Below are 19,457 nucleotides of genomic sequence, written 5' to 3' on the forward strand. Positions count from 1 at the left end.
CAATCTCAATAGTATTGTTGACTATTGAGCTGATTTGAGCGTCGTCGAAGCGTCCCATATGGTACACCTCAGAGATCAACACTCACGTTTTCACATGTGTAGATAGAGGATAATTACATCCCGATCCCTAATATGATCTATTGATGCGTCGACTGAATCGAGCAGCTAGAAAATCGATTAGTCGAAGAGTTGGTCCAATTTTACACATCATCACTACCCACTCCAAATCTTAGGTTTGATTACCCTTTTCTTTCTCCTTAATATTATTCTTTCTTATTTTGTAGCACCTCATGACTAGGTGAAGAGAATAGCATTGAGGAGTGTTCTTCCCTGATTAGTGATTTCAAATGTCTCATGCGAGGGCGAGTGGGCGACCCTTTAGACAATTAGACTGAACAATTGATGTAGATTTTGCGTAGACGTGGTTTTGTGTGAATTGGGTCAATTTGTAATTGAAAAAGAAATAATAGGTCGGCTCCTATGTGCAATAGCAGCATTGTGTCTTATGGAGGTGAGATAGATAGGTCGGCTCCACAAAAAAGGTATGGACAAAAATCCGAGCGTTTTTGAACGTAGATTAATGTACGTCTATATACACACGCCTGAAATGGACCGTCGAGATTGGCAGCTTATTGTATGTGCGCCGTATGACGGTGCATTTATCGGTAATTTGTCTTCTCTATCTCTCATTATCTTGTCTTCTTTGTAAATGTAAATGTGATGTATACGAGAGGGGCCCGTATAGATATGGTATAGACTGTATGAAAGCAAATATGTAGTGGAAACTAGACTGATCGACATACCCCCAACTATTGATAGTTTAAGCAATTGAATTGACAGAAAGAAAGCCTTCACGAATTGAGTGAGAGAGCCTTAAACAATCTACAAACGCAAACGTCAGTATATTTGGTGGTGGATTTGTTGCCTAACCTCTCTGTACGCTCAAAGCAAAAAGCGTGACTAATGGAGAATCACATGCCTCTTTAAATGGAGATAGGCCAAGACCCACTCACACACGGTTCACTTGAGTTTGTTCCTACCATCAAGGAATAAACGTACGTGATCTTTAATTGATTGAGCAGTTATCAAATAACCAACCATTATCTTTAATTTGATTTATATCAAATCATCATTATCACTAAATATTATTATCTCAAACAATTATCAAGTTAGAGTCCTAATGTAAGATTAACTCTACACTGTAGATTGGTTGATGTCGCAAGGAATTCACACTTATTTTTAAATTTTCAACAATAGTACGACTACTACCTAAACAATTTCTTTTTTTTACATGAGTAGTAGTTAATAATACCTCGAGTACAGTAGAGTTTGATCTCTATGAGACCAAACCATATGAAGTCGAGAAGTTCTAAGTTCGATTCTCACCGAGTGTAATACGTCCAACTTTTCCTGATGACATGATATATTCGGTCAAATTCATTAGTCTAATTCTAATTATGCCATCTTCTCTTTGGGGAATGATTGATCGAGAGGGTCCCCCTTCTTGAGCTTTCGGCACAAACATCACACCCATTTTTGTTAATTCCCCAATATACTATGTTAATGCCTTAATAAAACAAAGTTGGTGTCAAATTATTGGCAAAGAAAAATAGAGAAATTATATTTTAGCAGTGGATCCATAAACACCCCAACATTTGTGTATTCTTTGTAGCCGAAGATTCTCATAACTTACATTGAAATTAAAAAAAAAATGCTGACTGAGAAGCTAAGGGCACAACATGGCTGATTTGATTATAATTTATATGATGAATTACTAAATTTGGGAGATATATTCATTTGTATTTGTACATATATATAGAAGTATAGAACAAGATAGGAGATTAATTTAAAGAAATATAGAAAGACAAAAGGACGTGGAATGGTAAAGACTGAAGACCAATAGGTCCACATTCATCAGCTTCTGGGCATTTGTTTCGTCCTTCTTGGAGATTATAAACTCTGGTAAATATGATGAATTTCTGTTATACATGGTGTGATGGAGGTGATAAGGGAGCTAAGGGCTCGGGCAGTAGAAGTCATTGTAATTTTAATCACAATCGTCCAAGTTTGTTTACGACCACGCAATTTTTTGAATTTGGTCAAAAGATTGAACACCTGTGTTCAAAATTGAAAATCTGTTTACGATCACATAATTTTTTGAATGTGGTAAAAAGATTGGACATTTGTGTTTAAAACTGCAGTGACATCTAATGGAGGGCCTTTGTAGAAATTTTCAGTCCAATACACATCAATAATATTGTTCACTTTGGATTGTCAGGTTCCCGTGAATATATTGGGTCCGTACGACTTTGTCTTTTAGGAGGTCACTCATCTAAATAGTGACTCTCATAGAAGCACGTTTAACTGCGGAATTACTATGGGATGTTTTCGGTGAGAAGTATATGCGGTGTTATTGTTGTGACGGGTCTATATCAAATTTTTATTCAGTCAGTCTCAATTTCAATTCAACTCCTCCAGATAATGTTGATTATGGCGGGACACACACACTCTTCTTTGTTTTCGTGAAAGGACCCCCCCGATGTAACAAAATTAAAGTTTGGATTTTCTGATTTTTTGAAATCGACCCATCAAGTAAGAAAAGGTGACAGACTGCAAGTTTCCTCTGCAAGCGTGAGCACATTACTTTCACAATACACATAAAGTTACATGCAAATTTTCCAGGGCCAGAAAACCAAACATGAAAAAGTGTTTTTTTTCTTTAATACAGTACGCAAAGCTACAGATTAGTGAGGGAGATGAGGTACACGTAGTCTACAGAATAGTGAGGGAGATGAAGACAAGAAGATAAAAATAAAAAAAGTAATTGGAGGAGGTACAAAAGGTTTTGATCTAGTGAAATCCGATTTTCTGTTTCTTACCACGCATGCGCTTGGATTTTGGGAGAACCACACCTCAGAAATTAACTTGTAAGATTAGAGAGTCCAGTGTCCATATAAATCTCACACCAAAATCACATACTTTCGATATGGGACTTGCAAACATTCCACCACGCTCCGCAATCCTGACGCTCATGCGGGTTGGCTTGCACTAGCTAGTCCCGGCGAATCGATACGAACACTGCTTTGCTGATGTCACCACCCACGCCGCACGATTTGTAGTCCTAGTGCTCATGAGGCCTAGCTTTGCACTAGCTAGTCCCGGCGTCACCACCTTTGTGGCTTGACACTAACTAGTGCCGCCGAGACGGCCGCGTCTTCCAATATCTGTCGCTCTTTTCTTTCTTTTTTTCCTTTTTTTCCTTCGTATATCACGGCATGTCGAACCCCTCAACGTGTAAAAGAGCAAAGTAGCAAACCACTTAAGGGTATGTTGTGACATTCGAAAAAGATGCTTCCAGGTGAATTATAGTTCATTAACACTAGTTCATGGCTGCCTTTAAGGTTATTTCGAAGTCATTTAAATATGATTGTCAATCAATATACCCAATTGGGTGCACGGATCTGCTGTAATTGTTTTCAGTGGACCCACTCTAATAAAAATAGAGTTGCGAATTTTTTTTAAAAAAAAAACAAAATCATAAGTATGGTTTACGATATTACAGGTACATTGATATTTTTTTGTCACAAACAAAAGTTAAATTTATCACAAGAGAGACATTAAAATGTTTCGGATTTATATTCCATAGTCAAAAAATTTTAAATGTTCTTTTATTTTTTTTTGGGACAAAAAAAATATCGTTCAATTTGTAAACTCGATAAAAACATGCATTCAAAATTTAAAAAAAAAATTGTGATAATTTTACATTTTAGTAATGGGACTGCATTTCTGTATTAAAGTTATCATCATGATGGCTTAAAATTCGTAATGGGACTGCATTTCTGTACTCAAGTTATTGTCATGATGGCTCAAAATTGGTAGTGATGTCTGTATTGCATAAAAAATATTTAATTCCCTTAATCACTACAGGGCCCCTCATCCAAAGGGGCACTACTCCACCAGGAACTGCAACCAAAGACATCTGAATTTCTATAGTATAATATGATTGATATGTTCACTAATAGATACTTGTTACATATTTTTTAGTCTAGAAAACTGGACAACCATGGTTGATGGATGTACCTTAAAATCTCGGGAAATATATGTGATTTTTACGAGTGGGAATCTGCGCGCATTTGGTAACAGCAAAGCCAAAGTAGGAACTGCCGGTTCTTGTTTTGCAGTTTTTAACCTTTTGGATTAACAAATAGTAGTGCCTCTTGTAGCATTACTCAAATGTATATTATCACATGCACACCAACTATACGCATCAACTTTATGCAATTGTTTTTCAATCATAGATGCAGTGGGTCCCAAAGTAAATATGTATTCCTCACTTTTGTTGTGCTTTATTACAACTATTGAATTTCAAGTGTGTATGCATATAGTTGTGCGCATGTGAGAATTTATATATATAGGTTTTCTCATACGGGCATATGTAAGAACGTTTGTTTACGGACCATTAAATCTCAACGATTGGATCTGACCAACAACTGAGATTGAAATGTCATTTTCTAAAATTATATCAAAATTTCAGGTTTGTGATTGCAAACCACCCCAAATCGAGGTTAGTTCTTCTTTCTCGCCAAATAAAATCGTTCACACTCGTAAATCACCCCAAATCAAAGTCAGTTTTTCTTAAAATCGCATCGCGGAGTTAAATCAAGGCATTCGTTAAATCATTTTTATATAGTTTCAAACTCGCAAAATCATCCAAAATCAAGGTATGTTCTTCTAATCACATTGCCAAGTTAAATCAAGACATCCATTAAGTCATTTTTTATTTCCTAGGTTTCTCAGGTTTAGCTTTGTAGGTTCTTTGATTGGACGATGAGTTTAACTTCGTGGATTCTTGATTAGACGATGAGGAGGAAGACAACGACGATCTGGGACCACGAAGTATGATGTAAATATTCATAAATAATTCGAAACCCTTAGAAATTGGAAGAAGAACTGACCTTGATTTGGGACGATTCGATTTGACGAGGAAAATCAATTGGAAACTTGATTTGGATATGATTTTACAAGGACACTGCCAGATTAAAATAGAGATTCTTACAGACATCCGCATGGGATAACTCATTTCCCTTTTAAAATATTTAAAAAATAAATGTGTAAGTTATTAAGTTGCGGATATTAACAAAAAAAATAAAATATATATATATATGAATTTTTCTTACGGACTTAAGATAAAGACTTAAAATGCGGATTGTGAGTTAAGCCTAATATTTTGTATCTCGTATATTTCAAATCAATGATGAAAATATAAAATCGTATTTTAAATCGTTATTTTAAATTCCAACAAGAGAATTCTTTTAGCAGCCACCTCGCCTCTACCTCGATATTGAGACCTCAATATTTGAATCACGAAAAGTCTCCTCATTCCTTCATCTCTCTCTCTCTCACGGTCTCACCATCTTCAACTCTTTGCTTTTTGCATTTCATTTTCAGTATTGGAAAGTTAAGCTCACAACAACACTTTCATGGTGCTAAATTCCACGACAGCATAAAAGAATCTCAAGCCTTGCAGCAGTACTGCCCAATTTTCCTCTTCTTGTCAAAAACCCATCATCACCGTGATGGCTGCTCCAAAGCACTTGCATGAACTTCTGAAAGACGATCAAGAGCCATTTCTTCTCGAGAACTATATTGCTGACAGGCGTTCCCAGCTCAAAAATTCCTCTTCACCAAAATCCCATTTACAGGTCACGAAACGGAAGCCTACCTCCATCTCACAACAGCAACAACAGACGATTTTGAATTCCCCTCACAATCTCAGCAAGAAATCTTGCCTTTTCTCCTATGTTGACTCTCCTCATGAGCCAAGAAGGTCTCCAATCTTTGAATTTCAATCTCCAGTCTCCAAAAGCCCATGTGGAAGAAGGCCAAATGCGATTTTCCTTAACGTCCCTTCGAGAACTGCTACTCTGACACTTGAAGCTGCGCTTAAGATTGAGAAACAGTCCTCCAAAACCAAAACCCAGAACAAAAACCATGGTAACTTCGGGTTATTCGGGTCGTTCTTGAAGAGGCTAACGAACCGGTACCTGACCCGGAAACGCGAAATCGGTGCTGATGGCGTTAAAGTCTCCGTGAGGGATATTTTAAGGTGGGATTCTGTTGGGCGAAGGAGGTCCCCCAACGAGCGAATCAGTGAAAGAAAACAGGGGATTGCGCAAAAAAGTTCTCAAGAAACAAACGATTGTGAGATTGAATTTTCTTGCAATGAAGACCAGTCGATGGATTTTGATTTGGAGACCTCGAACCAGAGTGAGGAATTACTTGGATCAGAGATTGAGTTTATTAACCAATGGATTGATGAAACTTATTTTACTTCTTGTGAGAAGCGCTTCTGTGAAAGCCCTTTTCGTTTTGCGCTTCAACGGAGTCCATCTTCTGGTATACAGACGCCGACACTCTCCTCGCCGGAAAAGTCTCCCATTCATCGCAACGGAGAGGTTTGTCTTGTATCCTTAATTTTAATATTATTTTTTGCAATTTTGGCTGAATTGGAATTTGGACGTCAATGAATTGTCGGCAGCAGAGTCAATTTCTGCAATTTTGGCCGGAATGTCGTGATCAAATCACAATTATACCCCCCACAAAACTTTCTGTAACATTAGTAGATCCAAATTCCTTCGAGGGCTATACATGTCTTTTGACCACTAAATCGTCAAAACTACTAACCCCATGCCTCTGCCATGCAAATGCAAATCTCTGATTATCCGCGGACTCTGTCAAGAAAATTTAGGACATAATTTCTATAATAAGTGAATTATTGATGAGGTCTTAATCAAGTTTATGTGACTGATTTTAATAGGACAAAGAGAATTATGATGGGGAGAGCATTAAAAAATCCCAAGTACAAGAGGAGGAGGAGGAGGAGGATAAGGAACAATGTAGTCCTGTTTCTGTATTGGACCCCCCATTTGAGGACGATAACGATGGAGATGGCCATGAATGCGAGGACGATGATGGCTTCGACGTTGAACGGAGCTATGCAATTATACAGAGTATGTAACAACCACCATTCGTGTACTTGTTTTGAGTTTTTGTACAGTTTGTTGTGTCATGTGTGGCCTTCATCATTCAACCAGCCAACAACGGGTTGTTGGCTAAGATGTTTAACTTGACTGTAGTAATTCTTAGCGCAAGCAAGAGGTTGCGAGTTTAAGTCTCATGGGTGTATTCATTATCACAATTTTCGAGACGGACAGTTGTTCAACACAACGTGAGCAAAAGTCACCCTGCGTTATCTTCTCTCACTAGGCTCTGGCCCAGTTGTGTATGGATGATTTTTTTTTCTCTATTAGATTGATATCATTGTGGGTTCCATTTGAAGATTGCTTTTTTAGTAGTCAAGATGGTGAAATGTCCTTGTATTTTGTTGATGATAAGTGTACGTTGAGTTCTGTTAATGTTTCGTCCCTTGTCCATGGGAACAGTAAGATATTGATAGTGGCTTTTGCTCATTAAACCTTGTCAGTGGCTTCAAAATGGTGGAACCCATCTCAGTTAATAGTATTTTTTAGGTATACAACAGATTCTGACAGGCTTCTCTGCATTTCTCCTTTGCTTCAAGCAGTTATATTACCTTAGACTGTAAAATGTGAATGTTTGTTGTCTGAAACTTGGTGGGTTCTCATGGGATTTAATTGACAATGGGGCTAAACCAGGACATATGATTTCTTGTGACCTATGCTTTAATGGCGGAACCTTAGCTAATTGTCATGGTCCCTTTCATTGTAATGGCAGTGAGATTCATAGCATTAAACTTGTTTGTTTATACTTCGAAGCATTTACTTGTGTTGTTGGAAATTCAATTAGTTTACAGACTATCAAATGAGCGGCGAATACTGATACTCTCTTTAATTTTCTTGTATCTGCAGGAGCAAAGGAGCAGCTACTGCACAAGCTTCGCAGATTCGAGAAACTGGCAGAATTGGATCCAGTAGAACTTGAGAAAAGAATGTTATCAGAAGAAATCGAAGACGACGACAACAGCGATACGAATAAGGTAGAGGTAGAAGAGGAAGAAGATGATGACAGTCTTATTGCACAACAACTCAGTAAATCTGGATTCGATCATGCAAGGCAAATTCCTAAGAGCTTGGTTTCAGATCTCATCGACGAGGAAAGCCGAGAGAGAACCAACTACTGCATTGACAGAGAAGTGGTTGCCAAAAGGGTTTATAAGAGATTGGGGTCATGGAAAGAGGTGGAGTCTAACACCATTGATATGATGGTAGAGCAAGAACTCAGCGAAGAATGGAAGAGAAGTCAAGAGGAGGTGGGGGAGGCTGCATTGGATATTGAAGTTGCCATCTTTGGATTGTTGATGGAGGAGTTAAGCTCTGATATCTTTGAGTGAAATTTTGATTCAACTTTCTTTCATTTTTTAAAAAATTAAATGTCAAAGAGAAGGGTAAATAGATATAGTCTAACTTGGGATGAGAAATAGGGGGGTAGATGGTAGTATGGTACTCTGTATATGAATCATCATAATCAATGTACTTAGGGGGGGGGACTGCCAATTTGAATGAGACCTTAGTACTTAAAGTTTGTTGTACTAAATTTTTTTTATTTCTTTATGCTTTCTTCTTTATTTTCCATGGCTGATGTAACAGAACACTAATCACACCTGTCATAGTGTATTTGTCAAACTAATATCTTACATCGGATTGACATAACTCAATCGAGTGTTATATAAGTAAAATTATAGAACTTCTCACGTACTATGGATGCGTTTTCTAGGCCTAACAACCAATGACGATGGCATGAATTCGTGTTGGCCCATTAAGAAGAATTCGTGTAGGCCCATGACCCGGAGTGGATAATATTCTTAATGTGTTTGGGCTTGAATTTCTAACATGGTATCATAGCAAAAAGTCAGTACATTTGAACGTGACCTTTATCTATCCACTTTTGGATCTAGCATAACTCGGTTCCCAAGTGTAAAGAAGTGTCAAAACTAATATCCTACATTTGATTAACTAAACCCAACTGAGTAGTATATAAATAAATATCTAGCACTTCTCAATTCTCACACATGGACGCATTTTCAGGGTTTAAGAGCCAATGACGATAGTTCATGAAAAAACAAATCTGTGCGAACTTATGGCTTAGAGCAAAAAATATTCTTGATGTGTTTGGACTTGGATTTCTAACCATATTTCATAAATGACACCTCCAAAAGACTTCGGCTGTGTCTCTGAAATATTAAAAGAAACGCAAGTTGGGTATGTCTTTTCATAAAACTGTGTTTGTGCTAGTCTTTCAAATAAATGAGTAGGCAATGAGAATATTTTGAGCAATCCTATTTTGGAGGGTCTTGCTTGCCAAAGTCTGTGTTGTATGTTGGACATTATTAATGTTAAGTAGTAGAAGATTAGTTATTGATGGGACATTGCATCTAATACTAAATAATCAGACCATATGCAAGTAAGGAGAGAACTATCCATCATTATTCTTTTGTGGAAGCATAATTATGCATTATGCATTTAGAATATAAGACTAAATGACATATTGCTTGGACCCTAAAAGTGTGTTTGGATTGAGGGATTTGAAGGGGAGGGAAGAGAAGGGAAAGAGAGTTTCCTTTCAATTATCTTGTTTGGATAGTTTATAAAAAATTGAGGGGAGGGATTTGAGGGGATTTGGGAGGAAAATTTCTTTAAATTTTTGTCAAAATTCTTTCCTCCCAAAATGGAGTCATTTGGAGGGAAGAGATTACTAATTAAATTACTTGTAAGTTTAAAACTTATTTTAACCTTGGACATAACACTTAAACATAAAAAATAAGGATAAACTAGTAAATTAAACTACTTTTCTTTCATTTCTTTTTTTTTATCTATCCAAACATGAGAGAGGGAAATGTATTTTCCCTTCCATTCTCTTCTCTTCTCTTCCTTCCCTTTCCCTTTCCTTCCCTTCCCCCCAAATCCCTCAATCCAAACACACTCTAAAAGTAACAAAACTGAAGGAGGACAAAAGAAGGCTAGTCATCAACCAAAATTATTGGAGCCACTTGATTATCTAAAAAGGTATGAGGTCAAAGTTTTGAAATCCAAAGCTCACCTTATTTCTATCGATTATGATCCCAACAACTTGTATTTCAATTCTCTTAGCTGTTCAGTTGTATATATCTAATAATTTTATGTGCATCATGTAAAACCCACGAATTCACTTAAATCAACGGTTGGGATTTTTATCACTTTCGCTATTTCTATTGAGCTATGAAAGCACTATAAATGTAGCAATTTTCAGATGTAGAGTCCATGGGCTCAAAAGGCGTGGGCCGGACTTGGATGATATGAGATCTCTTCAAGCGACATAATTGTACACAAATAGTTGGTACCAGGCCCGTTTGATGGGGACCGGACCAAGGATCTAATGGGCCGCGCATCATGAAGGGCCCACTATTCTTTATATCCATTATTAATTTTTGTTGTCCTAATGCGGTACCGTTTCGCTCATAAATCGGGTCGCGGTATTCTCTCTCGAGCCATTGCGTTTGCGTGGACTATTTTCTCTGCTCGAAGAATCGCTCTCCGTCTGTATCATCATAAGCCATGTCTGCAGAATCAGCCAGTGCGATCCCAAGAGGCCAAGTAAGGACTCTCTCTCAAGTTCTTCACAAATTTTCTTACGGTTAATTTTGTTTGGTTCCCGAGAAAGTTACTGACGAACAAAAGATTCGTTCAAATAGCTGCTATTTTGTTGTTTGCCAAACAAAGGATTCATTCAAAATAGCTGATTCTGGATTTATGTGATTTTGGATAATCTACAGGTTGATCTATTGGACTTCATTGACTGGTCTGCAGTTGAATGCCTTAACCAAAGCACTAGTCACTCTATCTCTAATGCCCTCAAACAGGTAAATCTGTTTAAATTTTCTCAGGTTTTGAATGGATAATTCTATTTTTCCTTGTTTTAGATGATTAGGTTATATCATAAGCAATTGAAATATTTTTTCCTCTATGTGATTGATGATTTCGGATTTTATTGAATCTGGAGTTCTTTCGATGTGTCTGGGGGAGGGAGAAGGAGAAGAGGGGTTAATTGTATTATTTCCCTCTACATCTTCAAGTGGAAAGACCATGTTTGGAAGTTTGTGTTATATAAGCCAAGAGTGCTGGAGGTTTAAAGTCATACGAGGACAAGATGTTTGGGTGATTTGAACCTATGATTCTTAGTTTTCAAACTTGCAATAAGAAACATTTACCACTGCAGCTAGGTTCTCCCTCAGTTTATGTTAGTTTGGGGAAATAAAATGATCTCTTGGCGGCTCAACTAGAGTTTACTTAATATACCTGTGCATGAATTAGGGTTATAGAGAAGACGATGGTCTGAATCTGGAGAGTGATGCGGATGAGCAGCTACTAATTTACATTCCTTTCAATCAAGTCATCAAACTTCACTCTATTGTCATCAAAGGACCTGAAGATGAAGGTACTTATTGTTAATCTTCTTGTGATGAACTAGTGACTTGTGTATAATAATTGTTGTGTGTATAATTTTGTATTTCAATGAGTACAGGACCACAAAATCTTAATTTTTTTGTGAACCATGAAATCTGATAAAAGTAGAGATACAATAGAATATTTTGGAAATAATGTGTTTAATGTGTTGTGTGGAGATAATACATCCCAAAAAATTCACGAAGAATGCAATTTTATGGAGGGGACAAGAAAACAAAGAGCATTGTGTCTATTGTCTCTTTTGTGCCTCTATTGCCAATCAAGACCTTCACCTTTTTATTCTTAATGTGATCCTTACTTGTGCCAACCATTTTAAAATATTTTTTGCAATCTCATAGTTTTTTGTTTCCCGATACTTTCTTCAGATTTTCGATTTACTTCTCACTCTTTGAACTGTATTCTGTTTGAGTTGATGAGATTGAGCATTTTTTTACTTGTCTAACCTAAAGTTTTTCATCAGGTCCTAAGACAGTAAAGTTATTTTCAAACAAGGAGCATATGGGATTCAGGTATGCTGAGAGTAAAACATTATGTCTTTCGATTAGATGGAAAGTATATAACTCTGACTTATGGTTCTGTTCTGTTCTGTGATGTTGTAAATTGTAATTGCAGTAACGTTAACGACTTTCCACCAAGTGACACGGCAGATTTTTCCCCTGAAAATCTTAAGGTAGAAATTGCTAATATTAATCTTCTTCTGAATCAGTAGTAGATGAGATTCGATGACATAATTAGTTAAAACTGGAGTTTAAAAATGTTTACACATTGCTCTTTTTTTCGTACTTTTGTAGGGCAAACCGGTGGTCTTAAAGTATGTCAAGTTTCAGAATGTTCGCAGGTATGTTTAAAGAACTTGTGATGCTATATATACATTGGTAGCAGTTATGGCAAGTAATCTTACTTCATAATCTTAAGCAGCTTGACAATATTTATTGAGGACAATCAGTCAGATTCTGAAGTCACGAAAGTTCAAAAGATTGCTCTATATGGAACAACGTAAGTTTTGAAGTTGTTTCTACTACTCTTACATTTCCAGAATTGTAGAATTGCTTTGATACTGTGCTTCAAAAAATTTTGTTTCTTGTTATCCAAATTTGAATTTTTTTTATATGTATGCTTTTCAGTCTCTCTTGAATGAATCTTTCAATTGTATAGTACTTTGGGTTTCTGAGAGTATATACTACCATTGTTTAGTTGAAAACATGCGTGTTAATTTATCTTGGGACTTGGATTGCTCCTTAATTATATGAATAAGTTAGAATTGATGAAATATTGTTCTTCCATACATTTTCAATTTAGCAAAACCTGTTGGCCCTGACTCCTGATTCTCTTTTCAATTCATACTTGTTAGTCTTGATTCTCTATTCCTTTTAAGAAAATGTAAAATTCAGAGTACCAAAATGGAGAAGAGGTACCGTGAGAAGTCATTGTCTTGGTGGATTAATAGTTACTAAATTGTATAGAACTAATTTATTGACAATAGAGTGATTAAAAATATTCAAGACTGGCTAATGGTGTATGTCATAATGATGGAGATGTATACCTTCTGAGTTGTGAGGAAAAAAAAGATCAGTTGATTGATTTAAATCTTTGAGAGTGAGATTAGATTATTAAAATTGTTCTGTAATTTATCCTCATGTTGAGAATTTACATCGTAGTCATTTAAGAAAAAGGATTCACATCTTAACTTGGTCTTATATTGAGAGAAGCTTGAAAAGAAAGTCGTAAGTCAACAAGACTAATTTCCATCCGAGAACTATGACTGTCACTTCCAAATATTGAGGCATAACTTGGAACTTTCAGAATATTTTTTCAAGTGTAATGACTATCATGACTTTTGCATGTCCTATGAATGATGGTCTGCCTCGATTAGGATAGGTAGTAACTTGCTCTGCTGCTCGTCAAAACAGCTAGTTGGCTTGAGAGATTCTAGACTCAACGAAAGACCATCAAAGAGTCATCCTCTAGAGTATGATGTCTCACTTTGTCACATTGCTCTAACTTTTGAGACTGGCACAGTTTTACTTTATGATCTTCTTTTTAGCTTAGAGGATCAAATATAAATGGATGCCATTAGAATGGTTCCGTTGAAATAATTATACGTGATCTTACAGGTCTTTAGTGGTTTCAGTACCATAAGAATTAAGACAAATATACCAAGTTGAAAATGTTTTTGTGCCGATATATAAAATTATAGAAGATAGAACTGGTGGTTTACTGGCATTCATGTTCTGGAATTGAAATTTATTGTCCATGTTTGTTGAAATGTCACATATCACATCCCTTGGCAAGGCAAGTCTGTTACAGGAAAATGAATAATGGTGCTTTTGTTACTGTTGTGCATATTTGTTGCCATCGAATTCCCTTGCTGCGGATTTCTTTTAACCGTTGCCAGTCCGACCATGATATAAAATCACAACATTTGCTTATGTTTTGTTGTATTTGCAGGGTCGAAACAACCGACATGAAGGGTTTAAAGAAGATTGAGGATCACTGATCTTGGAAAGGAAATTGTCAATTGTCTCATCTGATGCTAATGAGATTGTTGTAACAGTTGGTGCTTGAAATTGTGGTAATATTGTTCCGCCCTTAGAATTCCATTAACATTAATTCCGAGGTTCCATTACTGTTTTCATGTGGTTTGTAGTTTTTTTTCGCCCTGGCACAAGGAAGATCAGAGATCATGATCACTGTCTAACCAACACTAAAACCCCGTAAGAAAATGACTGGAATTTTGATGCCTACTAACCTTCGATATAGTCCTGCTAACCTTCATATGTGGTTTGTAGTTGTTAGTTGAAAGTTGTCTCTCCAACACACGGCAAGAATCTGTGTGTTCGCAACCTACGTTGAGATTTCTGCTGCCTCTGGGCTGCTTGTCTAAAGCTTTCTTTCGCTTTTTAAAAGTACCACCTCAATAACCGTCAAAGCTAGTTGACTCGATTCAAACCGATCATAGAACTCTAATCGATAAGTGAACTGTGTTTGGACCACAGAACCCTGTTCAATAACTGGATTGTGTTTGGAATCAAGTCGTAAATGCACACTGGTTGCGCAATAAGCAAGATTGTTTCATGTCACACCTAAAGCTGCAAACATAAGCCATGCAAAGACGCCGTATTCGTTGACAAAGATAACTCAGCGAACGTGTCTTTTGAATTGCATAATGCCACTGATCAAGGAGCGGCACAACAAAGTATATGGTATAATTTTTTTTTATTAGCCAAGAGTAACTCAGAAATCTTTTGGACAACATGATATCGCGGTATAATTTTTTTTGTTAACCGAATAACTCAGTAGACGTATCTTTTGGATAACATGATACCGTATTACTAACCAAGGAAAAAAACAAATGTTTTGGGAAGTTTTGTATTAATCTTAAAAGCTACCTAAAAAATTATTAAAAGTTGTTCAGTTCAGTTTGGACCCCATTAGTTGAAATAATGATTTTTTTTTCTATATATATATGGTAACAATGATTGGGTTATGCTTTATGCAATTGTGTATATATATATATCATTATCAAACTAAAAGTAATTATCTTTGAATTTAAATTCTTACATATTGAAAAAGCGAATTTTTAGCTACCCATTAAGTCATCATTCTAAAGAAGGAAACAATGGAAATTAATGAGAATTAGCTTCATAAACATGTGCTTAATTAATGAATGAAAACTAGATGGCTATTATTAATTTAAAACACCTGTGACCTGTTCAAGTGTTCATGGTTGGTTGATTTAAATGATGATTCATATATAAAGAAGTTTTGTCCATTCTCAAAGAGAGTGGATCCATCAAACAATAAATAAATAATATAAAGAGATTACAAAGGCATCTTTTTTTCATCTTTAATAAGTAGATGTAAATCAAATCTCTCTAACTTTCTTTGGTTACATGATTATTAATCTTTTTTTAAGGGATGACAACTCATTCTCCCTAATATCGATATGACAACTTTTCAACTACAATAATCCAAAAAGCAACCAATATTGCTTTGGAAACTTAGACTCATATGATCCCAATGCTTTCTTTCATTAGAGCACCAAATATTGCACTCATGGGTCCTCAACATGCACACCTTCTAACTTTGTGAGTTGGGAATTTTGGGTAAGAAAATCCATACCAAATATTAGAAATTAAATTTGTCCACTTTGAGTTTCATCTCGCACAACTTTGTTCTTTTGGGTCGTCTTCTATGATACTTAAGCTCATAAAAGGTCTTGAATATAGGAGAAAGAGTGAATATTTGTTTATAAATCAATCGGTTTGATTATGTCAATTTGATGTGAGATTTTTAGTATTGACATTCCCACGCACTTGTGGACCGAATTATGCTAGACCTACAGGTGAACATGTAGAGGCCACGTTCAACAGAACTGAGCCTTTGTTCCGATACTATGTTAGGAAATTTCCGTCAAACACTACAAATCAATATCACCCACTTTGGACTTGAGCTCTCACGACTTTGTTATTCTGGGCTTTCGCTCATAATACTTAAGTCCAAAAAAGACCATGAATGTTTAAGAGAGAGTAGATCTTTGATTATAAATCACCCGCTTAAGTTATACCAAATTTGATATGAAATTTTTTTTTTGTCCTCTTTCTTATAAAACGTAATTCTTTCTTAAAAAAAAAGGAAAGACAAATAATTGAGATGCATTACCAATTCAAAACCCATCAAATCAAATCCCGAGAATTCTTTTATCATCTTATGAACTCGATCTAGTCTTTTTTTGAAGATCATAGCTTTTGAAAAAATTGCTACAAATAGTTAATAGAATCGAGAAAAGAAAAAGAATCCTTTTTATACAGCTCCTCTCTCTCTCTCCTCTCTCTCTCTCTCTCTCTCTCTCTATCTCTATCTCTCTCTCTCAATTGTCATAATCCATCCATCAACCATCATCATCAAACAAAGCTAAACACGACGTCCAGCTAAAAAGAGTGGGACCCAATGCCCCATTTTTGTCAAGACAAACCCCACCCCCGTATATACTGAACAGGAAACAATGGAGTTTTTTTGCCTTAGTGGTGGTGGTTTTGAGTCATTTACGATTGGCCAATCACTCACTTTAGATGAGCCACGTCAGCATGCATGACCAGGGGTAGGGACATTGGCTGCAGCAGCACCTGATCAGCGTAGATTAAGGATCACTCGTGCACCTTTTTTGTTTGTCACTGTTACGCATGCATGTGCATGGATGGAACGTTCTGCTACTTTCAAAAGCTAAGTAATTAAATCACATCTTGGACTCAGAGCACACTGTCCTTGGACAAAGTCAGAGAGGACTCCACAGAAAGACTCATCACTACTACTCATCAGGAACTCAAAAATCTGTTGACTACGAGCTTTTTATGAGTTAGGAATCCTCTACTTGTTACCAGTTCGTCGTCAACTACCATATAATGGTTTCAATACTGTCCGTTCTGGATCAAAGCCCATGCTTGCACAACTTTGTTCTTTTCAGGCGATCGTCATAAGCTTTTAGGCTTAAAAAACATGTTGGTTCGGAGTGTGTAGTGGTTTCACAGGGCCCACACAACCAATATTGTCCTCGTTGATTTGTGTCAATGAAAGTAGGTATTTTTAAAGACGTGTATAAGAAGATAGAATTTAGCGACGGAATTTTCAATCCGTCTCTAATTTGTGTTAGAAAAAAGTATTTTTTATGATTTGGGTCAAAAATTTGAATTTAGCTTTGCCAAACGGAATTTTAGTTTCATCGCTAAATTTTGTCAAGAATTTGCGACAGAAAATGCTGTCGCAAAAGATCATAAAAATTTCAACCAATTTTAGCGACGAAAATTGGTTGAAATTTCCGCCAGAGAATTTCATCGCTAAAAAAAATTGTTTTCTTATATTGTTATTTGGTCTAACATAGGACGCGACTTCTAACGGGTACCGAATATGTGGCTTTTAAGGCTTTGTTGGCTCTTTGGCCCAAACGTTACTTATGTGAGAGATATCGAACCTTTACTTATATATCATTCGGTTAAATTTCCCAAATTCAATTTGGGATAAGTCTTTAACAAATTCATTAGTTTTTTTTATCCGATAATTCATTAATTGTGTAGTAGTCTTCATAGCTATCTAATGAATAATGATCAACATTTAAAGCCCAAGTAGATATTGTTATGAAACATTTAAGGTGGATGACCCAACTGAAGAGAATGAAAGCTACAACGGCTTCATTAAAGACTGAATGTATTATAACATTCAATTTAGTCTTTAATAAGTAATTAATACTTCCATTACGTTTGATATTATTTTGTATATAAAAACATGTAATGATGATTTGTTGAAGAAGGAAGAAAGAAGAGAAAGAAGTATTCTCTTCCATTACTCTTCCATTTAATAACTAGATCAATTAAGTTCTATATTACATTATATTTACAACACGTTATCAGCACGAGTCTCTACTATTCTATTGGTATTAGACCTTGTTTCTTCAAACAAGCAAAGTGAGTATTACTTTCTATTACATTTCTAATAATAATATTATCATGTCAAATATTGCAAAGTTAGACTTCACAGCCCTTGATATCTCGGGGAAGAATTACTTAATATGGGTTGGTGATGTTGAGATCCATATGGAAGCTATGGGTCTTAGTAATACCATCATTGAAGGAAATACCGAATCCCAGCAGGATCGGGCAAAAGCAATGATTTTCCTTCGTCACCACCTTCATGAGGATTTAAAATCTGAATACCTCATGGTAAAAGATCCTCTACGATTGTGGAATAACTTAAAAGAGAGGTTTGAACACTATAGAACTATCATCCTCCCAAAAGCTCGTTATGATTGGATGCACCTGAGGTTGCAGGATTATAAAACGGTTAGTGAGTATAATTCTGTACTACACAAAATTGTCTCACAACTTGAACTATGTGGAGAAACTATCACTGAAGTGGATAAATTGGAAAAGACATTTTCCACATTCCACCTCTCGGATATAAACCTACAGCAACAGTATCGAAACCGCAATTTTACTCAGTGTTCCCAATTGATATCCCTCTTACTTGTAGCTGAGCAGAATAATCAGCTTCTATTGAAAAATCACCAGTCTCGTCCTACGGGTACTACACCGTTCCCTGAAGTGAACGCGATTGTATATAATAATCATGGACGTGGACGTGGACGTGGTGGAAGAAGAGGACGAGGCCGTGGTCGTCATTATCTAGGAGGTAATTATCTTCAGCCATACCACCAAAAGAGGTATCATGTTGAAACAAGTCATAAAAATAAAACATACCACCAGAAGAGGTATGATCCTGAACCAAGTCAGAAAAATGACAAAGGTTTGCAAAACAAACCCCAGAAGGGTAATGAAGAGACTTGTTTCAGATGTGGTGCTCAAGGTCATTGGTCGCGTACCTGTCGTACGCCTAGGCATCTAATTGATCTATATCAAGCCTCCACCAAAGGAAAAACAAAAATTGTGGAAACAAACTTTGCAAATTTTGATGATTTTAATATTTCTGATGATTTTACACATTTGGATGTTTCTGATTTTTTCGAAAATCAAGATGGTAAGTCCATATAGATTAGAATTATTTATTTGAGTGTGTTGTTTAATAACTTACGATGTTTGAGTGGGTTACATTAAAGTTTATGCAAGTATGTTAAATATATAATGAAATAAATGATCAATGTGTTATGTTTCAAGTTTTTGTACATTATATATATTAAAATGATACAATATTAACAAGAAATCAATAGCCCACATGGTAGGGATCTCATACCGCGACTATAAAGTTCCGGGATCAAATCCCTACAGTGGCAATGATTTCAAATTTTTTTTATTTATTTATTTTATTGCATCAATGAGTAATATTAATCGGGTTTTCTTGTTTTAGAATTATGACTCACAAGGATGCATTACGTGGTTGTCATTCAAATGATGAAGACATATGTTTGATAGATAGTGCAACAACACACACTATCCTTCGACATGAGAAATATTTCTTACACATGACATTGCT

The 19,457-nt window shown here is 36.1% G+C and overlaps 2 protein-coding genes across 2 annotated transcripts; both read left to right on the forward strand.

Moving 5' to 3' along the window:
* The first annotated feature begins 5,313 nt into the window (after positions 1-5,313).
* LOC119998299 lies at positions 5,314-8,607 on the forward strand. The gene is made up of 3 exons (XM_038845593.1): positions 5,314-6,455; positions 6,818-7,010; positions 7,887-8,607. The coding sequence occupies exons 1-3, from the start codon at positions 5,577-5,579 to the stop codon at positions 8,366-8,368; spliced, it is 1,554 nt and encodes a 517-aa protein (XP_038701521.1). The 5' UTR covers positions 5,314-5,576; the 3' UTR covers positions 8,369-8,607.
* A 1,862-nt stretch (positions 8,608-10,469) lies between these two features.
* LOC119998418 (PITH domain-containing protein At3g04780) lies at positions 10,470-14,126 on the forward strand. The gene is made up of 8 exons (XM_038845747.1): positions 10,470-10,607; positions 10,787-10,873; positions 11,325-11,448; positions 11,938-11,986; positions 12,090-12,147; positions 12,269-12,315; positions 12,396-12,473; positions 13,926-14,126. The coding sequence occupies exons 1-8, from the start codon at positions 10,569-10,571 to the stop codon at positions 13,972-13,974; spliced, it is 531 nt and encodes a 176-aa protein (XP_038701675.1). The 5' UTR covers positions 10,470-10,568; the 3' UTR covers positions 13,975-14,126.
* Positions 14,127-19,457: the final 5,331 nt, after the last annotated feature.

This window comes from Tripterygium wilfordii, chromosome 5, assembly GCF_013401445.1.
Source record: "Tripterygium wilfordii isolate XIE 37 chromosome 5, ASM1340144v1, whole genome shotgun sequence".
Lineage (NCBI taxonomy): Eukaryota > Viridiplantae > Streptophyta > Magnoliopsida > Celastrales > Celastraceae > Tripterygium > Tripterygium wilfordii.

What these genes read in the sequence shown, in the direction of transcription:
- LOC119998418 (XM_038845747.1), top strand. Translation starts at nt 10,569, where the DNA reads ATGTCTGCAGAATCAGCCAGTGCGATCCCAAGAGGCCAA. An exon ending in AAGGAGCATATGGGATTCAG is followed by an intron (nt 11,987 to 12,089) that starts GTATGCTGAGAG and finishes TTGTAATTGCAG; the next exon opens with TAACGTTAACGACTTTCCAC. An exon ending in AAGTTTCAGAATGTTCGCAG is followed by an intron (nt 12,316 to 12,395) that starts GTATGTTTAAAG and finishes AATCTTAAGCAG; the next exon opens with CTTGACAATATTTATTGAGG.
- LOC119998299 (XM_038845593.1), top strand. Translation starts at nt 5,577, where the DNA reads ATGGCTGCTCCAAAGCACTTGCATGAACTTCTGAAAGACGATCAAGAG. An exon ending in CCATTCATCGCAACGGAGAG is followed by an intron (nt 6,456 to 6,817) that starts GTTTGTCTTGTA and finishes TGATTTTAATAG; the next exon opens with GACAAAGAGAATTATGATGG. An exon ending in GAGCTATGCAATTATACAGA is followed by an intron (nt 7,011 to 7,886) that starts GTATGTAACAAC and finishes TTGTATCTGCAG; the next exon opens with GAGCAAAGGAGCAGCTACTG.